Here is a 20139-nt window from a genome sequence, read left to right on the forward strand (position 1 = left end):
AAAGCGAATAATAAAAAACTTCACCGTTGCTTATGAGAATATTTATGGATCAACATCTTTTTATTCAAAAAGGAAGTAGAGAAAACGCCGCCGGAAGTGGAGAACAATTACTTGTTTTGAATGACGCCTCTACAGTTATCGGTCGAACCGCCTCACGTAGCCACTTCTCTGCTGTGCGTATGTGGGTGTTTTCGAACCTTTCGCAGTGAGCGCAGTACGTCTAGAATCGCAGAGTCCTGCGCTCTACGCGGTTGTATGGGACTGGCGGCCGCACAGCGTTACGCAATTTGCGGAACTCTCAAAACTGATCAACAAGGCGAAAATAACTGATATTCGAAACTATAACATGAGAAAAACTGAAGAAGCCGTAAAAAATGAACGGAGCCTGAAATCAGTAAAAAAGAAACCTGGCATAGGACAAACCATGATGTATGCACTAAAAGATATGAGGGATAATATCATCAGCAATGTCGAAGATATAGTAAAAGCAGCGGAAAAATTCTAAGCTGACCTGTATACAGTACCCAGAGGAGTCACGATAGTTCACTTAGAAACAGTAATGAACAGGATACAGAAACTCTCCTATAACTAGCGATGAGGTCAGAAAGGCGCTGCAAGACATGAAACGATGAAGAGCGGGAGGATAAGGTGGAATAACAGTCGATTTAATCAAAGATGGAGGAGACATAATGCTTAGAAAACTGGCGGCTCTTTGTACGAAGTGTCTATCGACTGCAAGGGTCCCAGAAAACTGGAAGAATGCAGACATTATACTAATCCACAAAAAAAGGAGACGTTAAAGAATTGAACAATTATGGGACCATTAGCTTGCTCCCAGTATTATATAAAATATTCACCAAAATAATCTCCGATAGAATAAGGTTAACACTGGATTTTGTCAACCAAGGGAACAGGCTGGCTTCAGGAAGAGATACTTTACAATGGATTACATCCATGTCATCAATCAGGTTATCGCGAAATCTGCAGAGTACAATAAGCCTCTTTATGTGGCTTATATAGATTACGAAAAGGCATTTGATTCAGTAGAGATACCAGCAATCGTAGAGCCACTACGTAATCAAGGAGTACAGAACGCTTACGTAAAAAGCTTGGAAAATATTGCTACATGCGTGAGGTATTTGTTTGTTTGAACGAGGCGCGTAAGCGCCATCACTCCAGAAAAGAGAAGGAAGAACGAACTGGGCTCGCGCTGTGAATCTAACCGGTCAGCGCTGCAACCGTTGTTGTAAATATAATCTGTAAATAGTTTCTCGTCTTACTGACTCGTCTTTCGCGTTAGGATATCTACAGAGGTTATACAGCTACCTTAATTCTACACAAGAAAAGCAGGGAGATACCTATAGAGAAAGGGGTCAGACAGGGAGACACAATTTCTCCAAAGCTATTTTTTGCGTGCTTAGAAGAATTCAAGCTATTAAAGTGGGAAGGCTTAGGAGTAACGATCTACGGCAAATATCTCAGCAACCTTCGGTTTGCCGATGACATTGTTCTATTCAACAACAATGCAGACGAGTTACAACAAATTATTGGAGACCTTAACAGAGAGAGTCTAAGAGTGGGGTTGAATATTATTATGCAGAAGATGAAGATAATGATAAATAGCCGGGCAAAGGAACAAGAGATCAGGATGGCCAGTCGGCCACTAGAGACTACGAAGGAGCGCGTTTACCTAGGTCAATTAATCAGAGGGAACCCTGATCATGAGAAGGAAATTCACAGAAGAATAAAAATAGGTTGGATCGCATACGGCAGACATTTCCAGCTCCTGACTGGAAGCTTACCATTATTATTGAAAAGTAAGGTGTGCAATCAGTGCATTTGGCCAGTGCAATATGTCCAGTGCCAATGCATTTGCCAGTGCATTTCCCAGTGCATTTTGCCAGTGCATATGGGGCAGAGACTTGAGAGCAAGTTAAGGACCACGCAAAGAGCGATCGAACGAAGATAGCTAGGCGTGACGTTAAGAGAGAAATAGAGTGGTTTGGATCAGAGAGCGAACGGGTATAGACGATATTCGAATTGACATCAAGAGGAAAAAATGTAGCTGGGCAGGTCATGTAATGCGCCGGTTTGATAACCGTTGGACCATTAGGTTTACAGAATGGGTACCAAGAGAAGGGAAACGCAATCGAGGACGACAAAACACTAGGTGGAGCGATGAAATTAGGAAATTCGCGGGCGCTAGTTGGAATCGGTTGTCGCAGGACAGGGGTAATAGGACATCGCAGGGAGAGGTCTTCGTCCTGCAGTGGGCATAAAACATGATGATGATGATGATGGAGGTGGTGGGCCCCCCCCCCGAAAAAAAATCCTGGGTACGTGCCTGGGTCTACACCAAAACAACCCTTTAGCTTATTACTGCTGAATTCGTTTTGGTTTTCTCAAATCTATATTTGGGCTACCCATTGCTAGGTAATCAAAGAATGAATCAATGAAATGAATCAATTCTCAAAGAGCGTGTGCAGTCCAGCCAAAAGCAGGGGCAAGAATCCGCATTGTGCTCCTGCATTGAAGGTGAATCACACGTACCATAATGGCGAATGTGCTTTAGTAAGCTTCCCTGCAATATGAATTTATAGTTTACAAAGAATTGTCAATGAAGCTTACCACGAGCACAGATGCACTTGAAAATTATGTCACAATTGAAAATAATGAGCACAGTGTAAACCTATGTGCCCTTTCCACTCTTAGTATGCTTTACTGCACGATGCTTATTTACATTCCTGTATTGCGGTGTAGCAAGCTACAAAAGAAACGCTGCATAATTGGAACTTTTAAGATTATCTTTCTCGCAATACACTAATATTTCGCGGTGAAGCCTAGGCAATGTACTGCGGTGAAGCATACTAAAAGTGAAAAGGGGCCACTGTCACTGGACACAATAAGAGTTCTTTAATTATACACTCGCGCACCCGCCGCCTCTCAGGTCGCCTAAGTGGACATACTTGCTGGCTGATAGCGGCCCCATCGCACTTTTAGTATGCTTCACCGCGTAACTAAAATGTACTGCGGCGAAGAAGCCGTACATTTGTATTGAGTGAATAAACAAACGGTTTTTACAACCGTACAGAAATAAACGCGCACCATGCATCAGTCTACCACACGGAAGAGCGTCGCAACATACGGTAGCTGATTCACGCAGGACGTGTAGCCCACTTATCAGTCGTAAAGGGTATTATGGGTAATTCAAAATTTCAGACACACGTGTTTATGTTTACGTTCGCACTCCTTGCGTAATAAGACTCCCAGAACTTCCACAACAGAAAGCAATTTACAACACACAAACGCAAAGAACACAGAGATATGTCTCGTTTTCAACTCGGCCGTCATGCAAATGACATATGGCGCGGAACAACGTGAACATGCTGTGTGTTAGCGTCGTAAACTTCATACTAGGCAAGGAGCTAGCACACCACAATCCCGCGACAGCCGCTAATGAGACAAAGACGAGAGTACATGTCTGTGAACGCGCAAACGGAGACCCTGAGCCACGCTGCTCCTTCGCCACCCCAGCTGCACCACTCGTTTCAAGCACAGCACACCAAACACACATTCAGCCCTGAACAGTGGGCGGTCGACGCAGTCGCATTTACATGACTTGCAGCGAGCAGCACATCCCTCGATGTCCGTTAAGCAAAGTCGGACACGGCGACGCCACATCGCGGTTCGCAGAACTTCGCTGCCGAGGCGCTAGGCCACTTCGATATTTCAATTTTCACCACCGCCGGGTTCTCAAGAAAGCACGGGTCACACAACGCAGATTCTGTACTGCCAGAGCTCACCGAGGCCAAAGCCGCGCTGCCGCACCGCCACTACTCACGGTTTTCCGCCAAGTAACACAGAACCTACAACCAACACACAAGCAACGCAGGCACAATCACATGAGCAATGTTGAACAACGCGCGGTGCACGGAGCGATCACGCCGAGGACGAACACGCCACGGCGTCGCTCGGCGCCAGCATCGCGCTTTCTCAAAAATCCCTAAACGATGCTGTCCCTAGGCACCTAGGATCAGGTCACGTGAGGGATTTTTGTACGACAAATAGACGCACGCCGAAATTATCCATCATATACATACACTCCCATCCATCTTTATTGCCAATATCTACCACCCCCCATCCCAACCGATGGCCTCGTTGGACTCCCTCTTCCGAGAGTTGTACCACCTAGCAGGGAAGCATCCCGTACTAATCGGTGGGGATTTCAACAGTCAGCACACTGACTGGGGATATAAAACAACCACACACAGAGGTCGCAGGCTCTGGCTGCTCATGCAGAACCTCCAACTTTCCGTCCACAACAACTTTCAGATGCCTACGCGAATCGGCAACAGTGTCAGCATGGACACTAGTCCGGATCTGGTGATCAGCCGCTCCCTCCGTGATGTGACCTGGACGAGAACGCAACATACACTGGGCATGCAGTGATCATTACATGATACAAGTCACTGTCCCATTCAAACCACCCCGCCACACCTACATGACACACAAACTAATTAACTGGGAGGCTCTCCGCACCGCGCCGACTGCCCTCCCTGCCAACCCCATCACCGACATCACCGACTGGGTAGACTCTCTTCAGACTGACATCCAACACCATACACAACAGACTGAAACCACCACAGACACCCCAACACTCGACACCCGACTCGCCCACCTCTGGGAGGCCTACCACAGCCTCCTATAAAGGTGGAAACGGGGTAAACATAACAGAACACTAAAGAAACGCTTAGCCGCTTTACAATCCCAAATTCACCTACATTCGGAGGAGCTCTGCCGCTCAAATTGGGGGCAAGTATGCGACGGCATCGCCGGCAAACTGACCACCAAACGGGCGTGGCACCTCTTCCGACACCTTATCGATCCATCGAAAACAAAAAACACCACCCAGCACCACGTCACCCGGCCCATACACACACACATGGACAACCCCGATGCTATCTTCGGTGCACTCCGCGACACATACACTTCACCTGGCATACCATCCCATCTCCCCTCATATACAGGACAGCCGAACCCCGAACTCGACACCGACATAACAGAGGCGGAGGTCAGAGCAGCCCTCATGACTCTCCGCACCAATTCCGCGCTCGGCCCTGACCAGGTCACCAACACAACGCATCGTAATCTGGACAATCAATCGATTACTCGCATCACCGAGTACTTCAACCAGTGCTGGAAAGAGGGCACCCTCCCCCAGTCCTGGCTACAGGCAAAGGTAATCTTCATTCCGAAGCCCAACAAACCACTTACAATCCAAAACCTTCGCCCAATCTCGCTAACCTCGTGTCTCGGAAAGCTTTTCGAGCATGTGGTATCAGCGAGGCTCGCACAGCACATGACAGACCATGACTTATACCCTCACAACATGGTGGGATTCCGCCCCCATTTGTCCACACAAGACGCTATGTTGCAAATCACCCATGACATCTTCGATCCGCTCATTCCAAGCCACACCAAGGCAGTCCTGGCTTTGGATTTATCCAAAGCCTTCGATCGCGTCGAACATCACGCGATCATGACTGCACTCTCCCCACCGAATGTGGGCGCACGTACGTACACCTACATTCAGGCATTCCTCACAGCACGCACGGCCGAACTTCACTTCGGCCCGCTCACCTACCCAACATACTCACTAAAAAGCGTAGGCACCCCGCAAGGCTCCGTCCTCTCACCTTTCTTATTTAATATCACTCTCATCCCCCTAGCACGACAATTGGCAACCGTTCCTCACCTGATACATACTCTCTACGCTGACGACATTACGCTATGGACTACCCATGGCAGTGATGGCGCCATACAGGACGCCATCCAAGCAGCCACCAATCTGACCCAAAACTATGCAGTTAACGTAGGACTTTCTTGTTCCCCAGAGAAGTCCGAGCTGCTGTGCATTCGTCCCAAGAACCGCAACTCGCCCTGCTCCCCCATCGTCATCGAGCTGGACGGTAGAACGATACCAGAGGTCGAAACCTTCAGGATACTTGGTATGCATATCCAGAGTGATGGGAAGCACACGACTACACTCCGGAGACTCGAGCAGGTGGTAGGGGCAATCTCGCAGCTCATCCGCCCGGTCTCGGGCCACCACAGAGACATGAGGGAGCGTGATCTATGCCGACTTGTTCACGCCTTTGTACTCAGCCGCAGGCACGTACCCAGGATATTTTTTCGGGGGGGGGGGCACCACCTCCATCATCATCATCATCATCATCATCATCATCATGTTTTATGTCCACTGCAGGAGGAAGGCCTCTCCCTGCGATCTCCAATTACCCCTGTCCTGCGCCAACCGATTCCAACTAGCGTCCGCGAATTTCCTAATTTCATCGCTCCACCTAGTGTTTTGTCGTCCTCGATTGCGTTTCCCTTCTCTTGGTACCCATTCTATAACTCTAATGGTCCAACGGTTATCTAACCGGCGCATTACATGACCTGCCCAGCTACATTTTTTGCTCTTGATGTCAATTAGAATATCGTCTATACCCGTTCGATCTCTGACCCAAACCACTCTCTTTCTCTTTTAACGTTATGCCTAGGAATCTTCGTTCGATCGCTCTTTGCGTGGTCCTTAACTTGCTCTCAAGTCTCTGCCCCATATGCACTGGCAAAATGCACTGGGAAATGCACTGGCAAATGCATTGGCACTGGACATATTGCACTGGCCAAATGCACTGATTGCACACCTTACTTTTCAATAATAATGGTAAGCTTCCAGTCAGGAGCTGGAAATGTCTGCCGTATGCGATCCAACCTATTTTTATTCTTCTGTGAATTTCCTTCTCATGATCAGGGTTCCCTCTGATTAATTGACCTAGGTAAACGTACTCCTTCACAGACTCTAGTGGCCGACTGGCCGTCCTGATCTCTTGTTCCTTTGCCCGGTTCTTTATCATTATCTTCATCTTCTGCATAATAATATTCAACCCCACTCTTACACTCTCTCTTTTAAGGTCTCTAATCATTTGTTGTAACTCGTCTGCATTGTTGTTGAATAGAACAATGTCATCGGCAAACCGAAGGTTGCTGAGATATTTTCCGTCGATCTTTACTCCTAAGCCTTCCCAGTTTGATAGCTTGAATTCTTCTAAGCACGCAAAAAATAGCTTTGGAGAAATTGTGTCTCCCTGTCTGACCCCTTTCTCTATAGGTATCTCTCTGCTTTTCTTGTGTAGAATTAAGGTAGCTGTATAACCTCTGTAGATATTCTAACGCGAAAGACGAGTCAGTAAGACGAGAAACTATTTACAGATTATATTTACAACAACGGTTGCAGCGCTGACCGGTTAGATTCACAGTGCGAGCCCAGTTCGTTCTTCCTCCTCTTTTCTGGAGTGATGGCGCTTACGCGCCTCGTTCAAACAAACAAATACCTCACGCATGTAGCAATATTTTCCAAGCTTTTTACGTAAGCGTTCTGTACTCCTTGATTACGTAGTGGCTCTACGATTTCTGGTATCTCTACTGAATCAAATGCATTTTCGTAATCTATATAAGCCACATAAAGAGGCTTATTGTACTCTGCAGATTTCGCGATAACCTGGTTGATGACATGGACGTGATCCATTGCAAGGTATCTCTTCCTGAACCAGCCTGTTCCCTTGGTTGACAAAATCCAGTGTTAACCTTATTCTATTGGAGATTATTTTGGTAAATATTTTATATAATACTGGGAGCAAGGTAATGGTCCCATAATTGTTCAATTCTTTAACGGCTCCTTTTTTTGTGGATTAGTATAATGTCTGCATTCTTCCAGTTTTCTGGGACCCTTGCAGTCGATAGACACGTCGTATAAAGAGCCGCCAGTTTTCCAAGCATTGTCTCCTCCATCTTTGAATAAATCGACTGTTATTCCACCTTATCCTGACGCTCTTGATTGTTCCATGTTTTGCAGGACCATTCTGACCTCATCGCTAGTTATAGGAGAGTTTCTGTATCCTGTTCATTACTGTTTCTAAGTGAACTATCGTGACTCCTCTGGGTACTGTATACAGGTCAGCTTAGAATTTTTCCGCTGCTTTTACCATATCTTCGAGATTGCTGATGATATTATCCTTCTGATCTTTTAGTGCATACATCATGGTTTGTCCTATGCCAGGTTTCTTTTTTACTGATTTCAGGCTGCGTTCATATTTTACGGCTTCTTCAGTCTTTCTCATGTTATAGTTTCGAATATCAGTTATGTTCGCCTTGTTGATCAGTTTTGACAGTTCCGCGAATTACGTAACGCTGTGCGGCCGCCAGTCCCATACAACCGCGTAGAGCGCAGGACTCTGCGATTCTAGACGTACTGCGCTCACTGCGAAAGGTTAGAAAAACACCCACATAAGCACAGCAGAGAAGTGGCTACGTGAGGCAGTTCGACCGATAACTGTAGAAGCGTCATTGAAAACAAGTAATTGTTCTCCACTTCTGGCGGCCTTTTCTCTACTTCCTTTTTAAATAAAAGATGTTGATCCATAAATATTCTCATAAACAAGGGTTAACGTTTTTATTATTCGCTTTTGCTTGGAGTTTGGTTGTTACTTTGGCTCTCTCCCTTAGTAGATCGCTTAATTTCTCAACTCCTTGCGATTTTTGTTTCCAGTTGCCAATTTTGCACGAAAAGTGCTATTCAGTTAGGGAAAAACAGACGAGGTAACGGGCGACAGTCATCTTGCTTATGGGTTTAAGGGTTATTGCAGGGTTTCATGATGGACGCTGTTTCGCATTTTATTTTATTTTCCCCTTATCTAACCCATATCACGTGTATATGGTTCCGGGCATCTGCCAGCGTCGCGGCGAGCCGTAACTCAAGAAAACAATGAAGCAAAAGGATAAGTTAAACGCAATTGGCGTTTTCTCCGGCCGCAAGTCGTTCCATGAGAGTACAGACCAGCTGAGTAACAGCCGCATCCCTCTCCTGGTCCCAGGATCAGCCTAAACAAAGAAGGTTGAACTAACAAATGCAACACCTATGCGCGTGACGGTTGAATAGATGGTCACAACTGAACGCATCTCGAGTTAATCGCGCGGGTGCGGAATCTACGAGAAAACTGTCCTTCACATTACAAGAGATGCCGATAACTACCGCCATCTAAAACGAGTGAAAAAGGCAGCATAATGCCGACTGATGAACAGCTGCGAAGTCTCAACATTGATCTGGCGGCGCTCTAGGAATGTGTGAGGAGTGGTGGCGTGGGTGGAGAGGGGGGGGGGGTATGCCACTTCATTTCGGGAAGGGGGGGGCGGGCCCCCCCCCCCCCCTGGGTACGTGCCTGCTCAGCCATGTACTCTCCTCCACCCCATATCTCAAGCTCTCTCGCCATGAAATTGACGCCATGGACGCTCTTATTCGCAGGGCATACAAAGTCACCTTCCACTTTCCCATAAATACACCTACCGACCGACTCTTACAATTAGGCCTCCACAACACAATCGGGGAACTTGTAGACGCGCACCGCCAAGCACAATACCTTCGTCTCACACAAACCAACATTGGCCGGTACATACTGCACCCTCTTGGAATCCGGATACTAGCCAAAGATCCGACATTACGCCCCATATCAAAACCCGTACACCGCGAACTGCTCATTAAGCCACTCTCCCGTAACATGCACCCCGACCACCACGATAAGCGCCGCAGAGCTCGAGCTACAGCACTGCACCGTTACTACGGCTCGGAACCGGACGCCGTATGGGTAGACGCAGCCTGCAAGGGTGATGAAGCGGTCGCTGTCGTGGTGGATCACACTCTCTCTCCGATTGGAACGCACACACTCCCCCCAGACACCTCTCCCGAAGCTGCAGAGGAAGCCGCCATTGCCCTAGCTATCATCAACACAGAAGCACGGTATGTTTTTTTTTTTTAGGCTCCAAAACTGCAATCCTAAATTTCGCACGAGGCCGAGTCCACGTCCCTGCTTTTTGCATACTGGCCTCGCCCGTTGCACCCCCGCCCCGTCATGTGGAGCTGATTTGGGTGCCCGCGCACTGCGGGAATCCTGGAAACGAGGCCGCCAACCTCTTAGCCCGAGGTTCTTTAAACCGGGCTCTTGCGGCCTCCGATCCGGGATTTACGAAGGAGCGCGCGCACACTTTCAACGAGCTGACGAATGCCTCCAAGGCGGCGCGCGTCAGCTGTACCCCGCACCGCACAAATCCCTTAGCAATCGACAAGCAACCCTTTGGCACCGATTACAAACTCACACTCTCCCATCTCCTCTGACTCTTTCTCACTATCACCCACTTTTCCTCACATCAGCCTGTAATCTCTGTCCCGAACCTCGCGCTTCTGCTCTCCACCTCCTTTCTCATTGCCCGGCGGATCCTCCCCCGCGGGCCTCGAACACCTGAAGACCTGGGAGGACTGGGAGACCCTGCTGCGCTCTGGAGTCCCGGTCGTGCAGACCATGGCTACTGATCGGGCTGCGAGCGTTATGGAGGGAAGCAACATAAACGCTTGAGTGCAGTGGGGTCGTGCGGGGGCCCGGGAGCCTGCGTGCCCCTAACTCCTCAGTCTTACAATAAAGTTTTTATGATGATGACGTAAATTTGTCGGACTGCCCGCATTGAAGCGCTAGGCCAACGCCGCACACAGCAAGGAGATAACGCAAGCTGCTCGCAGGGCCGAACCGGCGGTGACCTCGGAGACGTGACGAAAGGCAGGGGGGCGGCGCCATCAACGACAGAGACGCTCTTTTTTCAGCCAGTTTCGGTTTCAAGGGGCCTGCCAAGGAAAAACTAATTGTTCGCGTAGCTCCCACATGAAATGCGTTATTCGAAATTTGATCGCTGGGATAGGTAGTGTCGAGGACGGGCCCTAAATTAGTACTCATTTGCTGTAGCCACATATTGTTGATAATTAGAAAGTGAATTAACGTAACTTTGCTAATTATGTCTCTAGAGGCCGCCAATCTGTGCACTCGAATGGTCAACATAACATTACCGTGATTTATATTTTTCGAAATGCAAAAATTTGGTGCAGATAAAAAAAATACCTTGTATAATGCTTCTCAACGGAATTCCAGCAGACTCAAAATCAGTTAATGCTGTCTGTCAATCATTATCGATGGGTTGTATATATTTTTGTCTTTGTTTTGCTTGCTGCATGGGGCATTTCCGCAGTCAATTCTGCACACTCTGTGTTTCGCAAGAATCCCTGAGTTCTGTGAGCCACTGCTGCCTATTGTGGTTCACAGTGCTGGCCATTTGTGCCCTGCAGCATGTAGGACACAGAAGCACCATACACGGGATCTCATCTCGCTGATAAAGCGAGTAGTAGCTTCGAGAAGAGTATGCAGGCATTTGTTAGAGTTTTCATCTGTTTTCACTGCATACATTGATTTAATGCTTTGCAGGCACAATCGTCATTGCTTGATCTACGCACCACGCTTGTCTGATTGCAATGCTCAGACCTGGTGTTTGGCCCTTTAAACCTGCCAAAGGAGACCTTCCTCGGATATTTCCAGTTACCCATATCTCCCGTCGACTAAAGCCTGCCTTTACCAACGAATGTTTTATACTCTCTGCCTACTACCTCTATCCACGGCCTCTGTCACACTGCTTTTCCCTAGGTACCCATTATTTTCCCCTTTTGGCTGTTTCATGCATTACTTGAACTGCCTAACTTCGCACCTTCAAAAGAATTGAAACCTGGGCCAGTCGTTATACATTTGTCTTTAGGACCAAGCGCCAACAGATTAGGGACAGTCAAAGTAAAACAGTGCTGGTGTTTGTCTTTTTTTTCGATCCTCAATCATTTGTTGGTGCTTGGCTCTCAAGATGAATTCACACCTTCCTTTTAATTTTCAATGTTCTGTCCCTAACCCTGTCATATCCTCTCTATCATTTTTGTATGTATATCAGTGAGTGACTGTACGTGTTTTTCAAATTACGATAATACAGGCAACAATCTAGAGAAGTGAAAGTTAGGGAAATTGCATGTGTTTGTGTATCAAGGACTAGAGCGAGAAAAGTTTAACATAAAAACACTTCATTTGTTGTTCATCGATGACTATGTGTTTGGTTTTTGACAGCAGCTCTGTCAGTAATGTCCTTCAAAAGTAATGCTATTTGGGAGATTTATTTTGCTTCATGTGCATGTACCAAGCTTTTATTAAAGACCTGCTATTAGTGAAAATTATATGTGCAGCTCAGTTAATGAGTTCTGTCAACAGTATACACTGTGGAATGGATGAGCCCTGGACAGATCTACTTGTTGATGCTAAAAGAGGCAAATTTGAAAGCCTCAAATAGTAAAGCTCTTTGTGCAACCACATACTTATTTGATCAACAGTTGGGGTACTAGGGATTTTAACAAGGGAACTTGAACAGGTATCGGATGAAAAGTTCTCTTGTCTAAGCGTTGGCTTACGCCTTCAGCTTTCCATGTTCACCCACTGACCACTTCATTTCCATCTTCTTGTGAACTCTTGGCCTTGTTCGCATTCACTTTTTGACACGATTTGAGACTCCACTGGGATATTCAAGTACTAACCCGGTGGCGTAGTGAATCCTCATTATAATTGTCTTTGCAAGCTTTATAATGACGAGACAAGCTGTTCGATGTACGCAATTGTCAGCAGTTGAATTTGGCGGCAAAAAAGTAGAATGTGCGCGGTCGTGGCACGCAGCATGCACATGTGCAGACAACTTTGCAAACCCGGGCGCTCGTGGCCAGTGCATTGAACTGTCGCACTGCCGTATGGCTCGGCAGCGATGGCCTCTCCGGACGTTGATGCCAGGAAACCGCCTAAGGACGATTTTTCTTAACATTTCATTGGCTCTGCCGGGAACGTCTTCTCCGAGCTCCAGCAGCAATGACGCGCTGTGCTGTATAGTGTGCCCCAACGCGAGCATAGCGGCATTGAGTAACCTCAATCTTCTTAAAACACAGCCCTTCGTTCCAGTGCGCACATCGAGCGAGTTTTCAGTGTGTCTGCTGATGTCATCAAAAGAGAACGAGATAATGTAATCAACGACAATCTTGAGGAGCAATCCTTAGGGACGATGACGTGTGAAAGGCTCCAGAGGATGCACTGAAAGAGCCATGCCTGCTCATTATAATTTGTGTATTTGTGTAATCTTAATAAACGTTGAAAGGAAAGTAACGTGAAAGCAGTTGGTTAAATTTTAGTGCTATATATATGTTGGTCATTCCAATAGGGAATAAATAGGCGTTTGTGAATGTCATACCAAGCCACAGGCTGTACTGAAGTGCTGCTTCAGCTCTTGGTTTCTCAGGCGGAGGATGGAGCTGCAGACGCGGATTCAAGCTACGGAAGCAGATATTGGTAAATTCATTAATTATGGTTTCACTGTACCAGTCAAAGGCGTAGCCGGGTGGGGACGAAATTTTTTCGTGCTGTCCATGCACCGTCCACCAAAGCAACCACCCGGCGCCGGAAATCATTCTGGATTTTGTCTAGAATGTCTTTTTCACGCTCAAAAAGACATTTCACTGCGAACATTGCGAACTCGGGCTGGATTTCGCGGCAACGCCCATGTACCGGGAGTCACATAACACAAGCAGCCCCATCCAAGCGCAAAGTTTCAAGGGCGTTTTGATGGCGAACGGGCTCGCCGCGGCACTTCGCGGAGGCCGCAGAATCTACGGAGCGCATGGATGTCAATTCCGAAACTTTATGGGCATAAGTCTCATAAACTTTTGATGTGACAGGTGCATTGACATTTCCAAAGTTGTGCTTTAGATTTTTAATTGCGGAACTTTGTGGGTTTAATGCTGTTATAAACATTTGACGCCAAAGGCGCATTGACTTTTCTAAAGTCTTACATCGGAATATAAACGAGACAAGCCAAATCAACACAATATCAGAGAAGTTGACCAAGTACGCAGTGAGGTCCGATGAGGCGAAGCGCGTTGTGGTGGATCATTTGTGCCGTCATGTCACATAAAAAAAAAGACCATTTTTTTTTTCACCTACGTCAAAGCAGCCATGTCAAGACACTAAATCCAGCCTAGGTAACTATGTTTTTATTTATTTTTGCTACTTTTATTCGCGCGAACGCATTGAGCCTCCTTGTTTTTTTTTTTTTTTTTTGTTCTCGTTACCCGACCCGTGGGCTGCCAGAGCCAGCCAGAGCACGAGATGTTCATTTGAGGGATCGCCAGTCGTTTGTGCGCAGGCACGAGTGAGAAAATCTGGGGCCTTTTCACTACGGAGGAGGTTTCTCAGCGCGTGTTGTATGCGTTTGGCCGCGCGTTTCCATTGAGCGGCCGTACCTATAGCTTGCGGCGGCTGGTCTAAATCGCGGCGGCGTGCAACGAAAAGTTAAAAATGCTGCTAAAACAGATTCTTGGTGAAGAAGAGTTGGCAGAGTAATGTCGTAAACGTGCCGAAAGGGCTTCACAACGTTATACTTCCATGAGAAAATGTTTATTACACGAAAATAAATGCATGGTCAGCAGCTCCAAGCAGCCACAATTACCTAAAATATCTCAGTAACGAAAAAAATTACTGGCGTCTACTACACTCTACTGGAAACAATATGCACTAGGTTTTCGTGGAGCACTGCCATTGCACTTTTTTTTAAATGTTGGCGCATCATAGTTAATTGGGACACCCTGTATATATTTACGACCTCTGCATGCAAGTGACAATGTATCCATCCTTGACGAATGTTGTAACTTATTAGAAGAGTTTCTCCTTTTTTTATGAGTCGTTAGAATTGTCTACTAGAAAGAGAAGCAATACTGAAACACATCTTTCACGTGAATTTCATACGCCATTGATAAGATACTCTGCCGAACTGGTCGCTGAAGTTTGCAGTTATTCTTTTTCTGAGTCAAAAAACAACGCAAAGCAATTTGAAACGAGGTGAACATACAGCAACAAATTCATTCTCTAGGCAAATGCTATCCATACAGTAAAGTTTTGTTCGTTCTCCGTCCTCGCTTCACCGTTGGAACTTGAAGCTTATCGGACGATGATCGGCAGTTGTTGGTCAAACGCAGGCAGGAAACGATGAGGTCAGATGTACAAGAAATATTTATACGTGAACTTTTCTATATACATGGCAGGTAAAACAAATACATTACAAACTTGAACAATTGAGAAACAAAGTCTCACTCTTCTACTGTCTCAATGACTGTTAGAGCCCAGACTCGTTTTAACGTACATAGTACGGAGGCTCACTGGTCTATCAGCAATCCTGATCTCAGCCAAGTCTAACATACATGGTACGGAGCCTCACTGATCTATCAGTAATACTGATTTCAGCCAAGTCTGAGGGACAGCATGTCGTCCCGATTTTTATAGCCCAAAGATACAAAGAAAAAAAGGCGGTAGGGCCGTTGGCCCGTCCCACAGGTTCAGTTGCCAATCAGAGTCAACCGTTTGTTAAGCCACAACCCAAAGGGATGGGCTTACTCTCAAAAATAAACATATTGGAAAACAAAGCTCTTTTCCTTCTTCGCCAAAACTCCGTTGCCCTCTCATTTCTCCGTAGTGAGTGACCGGCTCAGCAAAACACGCCAGGCCCGAACAAGTTATCGCCAGACCGTTTCAAATGCCAACGGCGTCTAGGCTGCACATGTCTCGGAAGCAGGGGCACCGGCACCACGAAGTGCCGCTGTACTCAAAGTTTGGCCGTCTGGGAGACGGATGACCCTCCTTGTCCTTCAAATTTATTGTCTACAAGACAAAGTTCTTTGAGTGCGTGTTTCCAAGACGCCGTCGTGCGAATGCACTCTTTACGTGTGCACCGCATTCCTACCGCGTGCACGGTAAGCTGGTCTTAGACACCACGCAGGCAGTCGCACCCAACAACAATGCTGGCGATTACGTTCCGGGGGCGTAGAGGATTAGGTCCATGCTCACTGCATGCGGCACGGAGTCAGAGTTGCTAAGTCCTTCTTAACCTCGGCGGCGCCTCCAATTAGTCAGGGACTCGGGCGCCAGGCTCACAATACCTTTTGTACAGCGGTTCGTTTCAAGGCTGGTCTGTGTGACCCGTCGGCGGACTGCCAACATCGTGCGCACAATACTGACTTCCAGCAATCGGCACACGCCCGCCTGGCACCTGCCGCGACGCGTCACCTAAACCCCGCGCGTTGCCTGTGACCCCGCATAACACAGCAACTGTCGCCCCGCTGACATGGGGGGAAGTGAACCCCCTCTCTATACACAAAGCACGAGGCCGATTCGTGAGACTTAAGAACCCGAACAATCAGAGCGACCTTACACATACCTTCAGAAATAACTTTTAATTGGCTACCTCCTCATCTTGCAAAAATAAAATAAACTTTGTCCTGCGTATATATTTAAATATAGTGTGTATGTGCATGGTGTTTACAGTGGAAATTTAAAACAATGTTCAAGTGAGAAAATACGGATGAGCCAGCCGCCGCTGACGCTTCTAAAGCGCTTGTCATCACATTGTCAAGGTTTGAAGAAATAAAGCGAGATTATGAATTAGAAGCCGTGCACGTGTGCACCAACAATGATGCAGTAAGCTATTAGCCCCAGTAAAATTTTAGGTGAAAAGGTAAAGGGAACTCAAAAGAAACCTCAAACGTTGTGGGTTACAAAACTCTGATAATTACACTTTAGGTGTGTGTGGGGTGGAGGGTGACCTTCGGCACCGCCGGGGGGAGGCTCAGCCCCCCGCCCCGGAAAACTCCGGAGGAGATTCGGGCCCCCGGAGCCCCGCCTAGTCGGCGCCTCTGAGGTATACCGCGGACGTTGAGGTCGCGGATCACGTGTCTCGAGGTCGTTACAGTAACCCCGGTGAATCCTACGAGGCGCGTCTCGCTTCGGCACGGGCGCGTGCCGTTGCCATGCGAGCGTGGCGAGGGCCCATGTTTGGAATTCCCCCGCACCCGAACGGTGCATCGATCGAGCCATCACTTGGCGCGCACGGCACGGCGGATGTACCGCTCGCTACGCGCCGCGGCAAACTCCGACTGAAGGGAGGCGCCGAATCGTTCGAAAAAATGGCACTGGGCGGAAGAAGATTGACGGTCGTGGTACTGCGTCTCTCGCGTGGTCCGTTTGACTCCATGCCGTGTCGCCGTAGGACCGCATTCACCCGCGCCTCTACATTTAAGCTAGACAGGCGGGTGATCCCTGCGCTTTACTTGCTGTCTTCAGTTTGTTTGTTTTCGCGTTCTTTTCTTCTTTTTTTTTTCGTGCATTGTAGCTGCCTGAAACGCTGCCCTGTACTTACAAGCAATAAATAGACGTACCACCTTTTGGTTTTGTTCTGTATTTGCGAGTCAGTTGATGATGCTTGATTTCTTTCTTTTCCTACTTCTTGCGCTGCTACCCACGTTCTAGGTAGCTCGAACAGCCATGACGCAATGGTCTAGAACTTGTTGGGCGAACTGGTGCATCTTAGCAAACATCTTTTAACTGCGCGAACGGACGACTACAGAGAGAGCATGAAACGAGGACACGCGCAGTAACCCAGTTGAGTCACGAGCGCACTTCAAACAGACAAAAAATGTCTCCCTCTTTTGCTGTCGGATCTGTGTTTCCCTAGAGCACGGACTCAAAACGAAACCAGAAAGAGTGAGCCGATGCGCTCTTAGATGAGCTGCCTTCGCGCTCGCCCACGTGACGTCACGCGAGGGAGCCCTGCGATTGGGCCGCGAGTCTCGCTCTCGCCAGCTGTGCTCGCGGTGGCCAGTGTGACACAACGCGTCGGAGCTCGGTCACGTCCAAGAACTCCACCCTGTTGTCAGAGGTCCCTCGAGGATTCTGCCTGCAGTGTGATTTCCTGTTCTTTTTCTCCCCTTTATTTTTCTTCTGGCGGCACTGTGCCGTCTGCGATACCCTGCCTCGCCCACTGTTCTGTGTCGTCTGCGCACGTACGGCGTGATTGCTAGGGCTGTAATTAAGGCGCGGCCTTTCGACGGAAGTGGAAAAGGTCAGAAAGGGAAGAGTGCTGGAAAAGCGTTCCCTATGCCACTGGTCACCCATCAGTCCTTGTCGGGACATGGGACGGGCCTGTCTTCTGGTCTCCGCCTGTCTTCTGGTGGCCACTTCTACGGTTGTCCGCGCGCAAAGTAAGTTGTATGCCTCTCTGCCGAGCGCATGTATAGTTCTTAGCAGCTTATAGAGATCCCTTGCTGGTTTCACTGGTTGAACCTTCGTTATGGCGCAATAGTTCTTTGTGATCTGCTATGCTGTGCGATTTTTCTTCATGAGAAATTCCGTACGGCATTACAGGACGAGTATGCATGCCTTGAGAAATGCGGTACCTTAAGTGGCAGCCGTCGGTCTCTGCTTCAAAACAATTTCAAACCCGTACAATTAAAGATTATCAAAGAAACTCTCACCGCATAAGCAAAAATAAACGCTACCGTGCATGTTGTTTAAGTGACAGTGAAGCACTGTTTAATGGTTTACTGCTCGGGTAATACATGTATGGTGTCCGTCCTTAGATACTTAGTCTACTTCAAAGTGTTCAATGTGAAGGGTGTTCCGTCTGTTCTACGAGCATTTCAAGCTTGCCGGGTATGTGCGATGCCATAATAAACTGAGAAAGAGCAGATGCTTAGGCGCAAATACTACGATAATTATCGTTATGGCTTTGGCGCGAAGCAGCAGGTGAATGCGTATGTGAAGCATTTAAGAAACTGAATCAAGAGCTTATGTTGTCTTAATAGTGTCAAACTGAAAAATATCGAATACCTACGCACAGAAAGCGAAAAACTAATAGCAGCAGCCTATACAAAAGTCATTGTCTTCAAATTTCAGCATACTGGCTCATCGCGCTGACAATATTGCTGTTGGAAAGCCTTTATTAGCAGTTTTAACACGCAGGTGTATGTACCTGCGTGTCAAAACCGAATTACAGCCAGGATTTCTGCCCGTTACAATGTTTTCCCCGCCACAGCTTCGCACCCACTCTACAGGAAAGGACGAACAAAATAACATCGACGAACTTTTCTTTTTTAATTTAATAACTTTTTTTTTCAGCGTGATATATAGAAACAGCACTTCCATAATATAAATAACCAGTTCCACTGCTGTCCGAAACAATGCTTGTTTGACTTTTTAAAGACAAAATCTTTCTTAGCGAGTTACCACCACTTTTCCGTATCGGGTATGTTTCTAGCCTTTTTCGTGGACTGATCTCGCAGATAGTGCAACCTAAAAATGTGGGCAAAGATGTTCTACTGCACATGTGCCCCTTTGTCTGCCAGTCGCCATGCTCTTCGGGATATATATACGTATATATGTCTGAAGTGAAATAAATAAACATAAATAAAAATGTACGCTGGTCGGATTCCATCACGGTACCTTCAGTACATACTCTAACCATTGCGCCAACAAAAGGATTAGCAATAAGAGGAATAGAACACCCTGAAGAATTCTCTCCGCGTGCAAGTCAAGGCGCTGTTCTTTCTAATCTAGCAGGTGTTGCCATACATGCTGCGTCGCGCCAAGATGTCGCACCCGCGTTTACTTTGAGCATTTTGCGAGTAGTCCAAGCGCAACGCTGAACCCTGCTATCGCTGTCAATGCGTCGCCCTTCGGGCGAAACTGCCAGCTCTTTAAAATAAAAAGTTGACAGTCACTTTAGCATATACGCTAACGAGGATGAAGGCGAAAGCCGGCGCGCTCGCGAGACATCCATTACATTACTTGACATTTTTTTTAACGCATTGTTACTTCCTGTTACTTGTTTTCTCCCGCCAAATGTCGCGGGTTCGAGTGCTTTAACTAACTATATCTTATGGCGTTTTTCACTGGTCGATCTGGAGCGGCCGCCGAAATCCTCGAGCGAGCGCTCGGGTTTCACAATCCGAATCGGCCAGCGGAGCGCAAAAATGCTCCGCGGCGGATCACACAGGAAGTCTGCGTACACGTCGCGCGAACCGGTTCCGAAAACCGTCCCTACTTCCGTTCTGTACGTTTCCACGGCAACGAAACTCGCCGTCCCCCGTGTGTAATTTGACCGTGGCAGTCGCACAGTCCGTCATTTCCATGTCGCGCCCGCAAGGATTGTGCATGGACAACGTGCATAGAAGTCTTCGTGCAGCACCTGCGTCACTTCGTAATCGCTGTCGTCCGAGCTCTCATCGCTAAACGCGAGCTCTGCAGCAGCAACGAACGCAGCCATTTTGCGAAGCAACACAATGTTGTGCGTACCAACCGGGTACCGATT

The 20139-nt window shown here is 47.5% G+C and overlaps 1 protein-coding gene across 1 annotated transcript in view; it reads left to right on the forward strand.

Moving 5' to 3' along the window:
- Positions 1-17677: 17677 nt before the first annotated feature.
- The window catches only part of LOC135918724 (uncharacterized), a 104791-nt gene continuing 102329 nt past the window's right edge, over positions 17678-20139 (forward strand). Inside the window, exon 1 of the mRNA XM_065452377.1 lies at positions 17678-18031. Within this exon, the coding sequence (XP_065308449.1) occupies positions 17962-18031 (70 nt within the window). The 5' untranslated portion in view covers positions 17678-17961. The remainder of the gene's footprint in view (positions 18032-20139) is intronic.

This window comes from Dermacentor albipictus, unplaced genomic scaffold (genome assembly GCF_038994185.2).
Source record: "Dermacentor albipictus isolate Rhodes 1998 colony unplaced genomic scaffold, USDA_Dalb.pri_finalv2 scaffold_21, whole genome shotgun sequence".
Lineage (NCBI taxonomy): Eukaryota > Metazoa > Arthropoda > Arachnida > Ixodida > Ixodidae > Dermacentor > Dermacentor albipictus.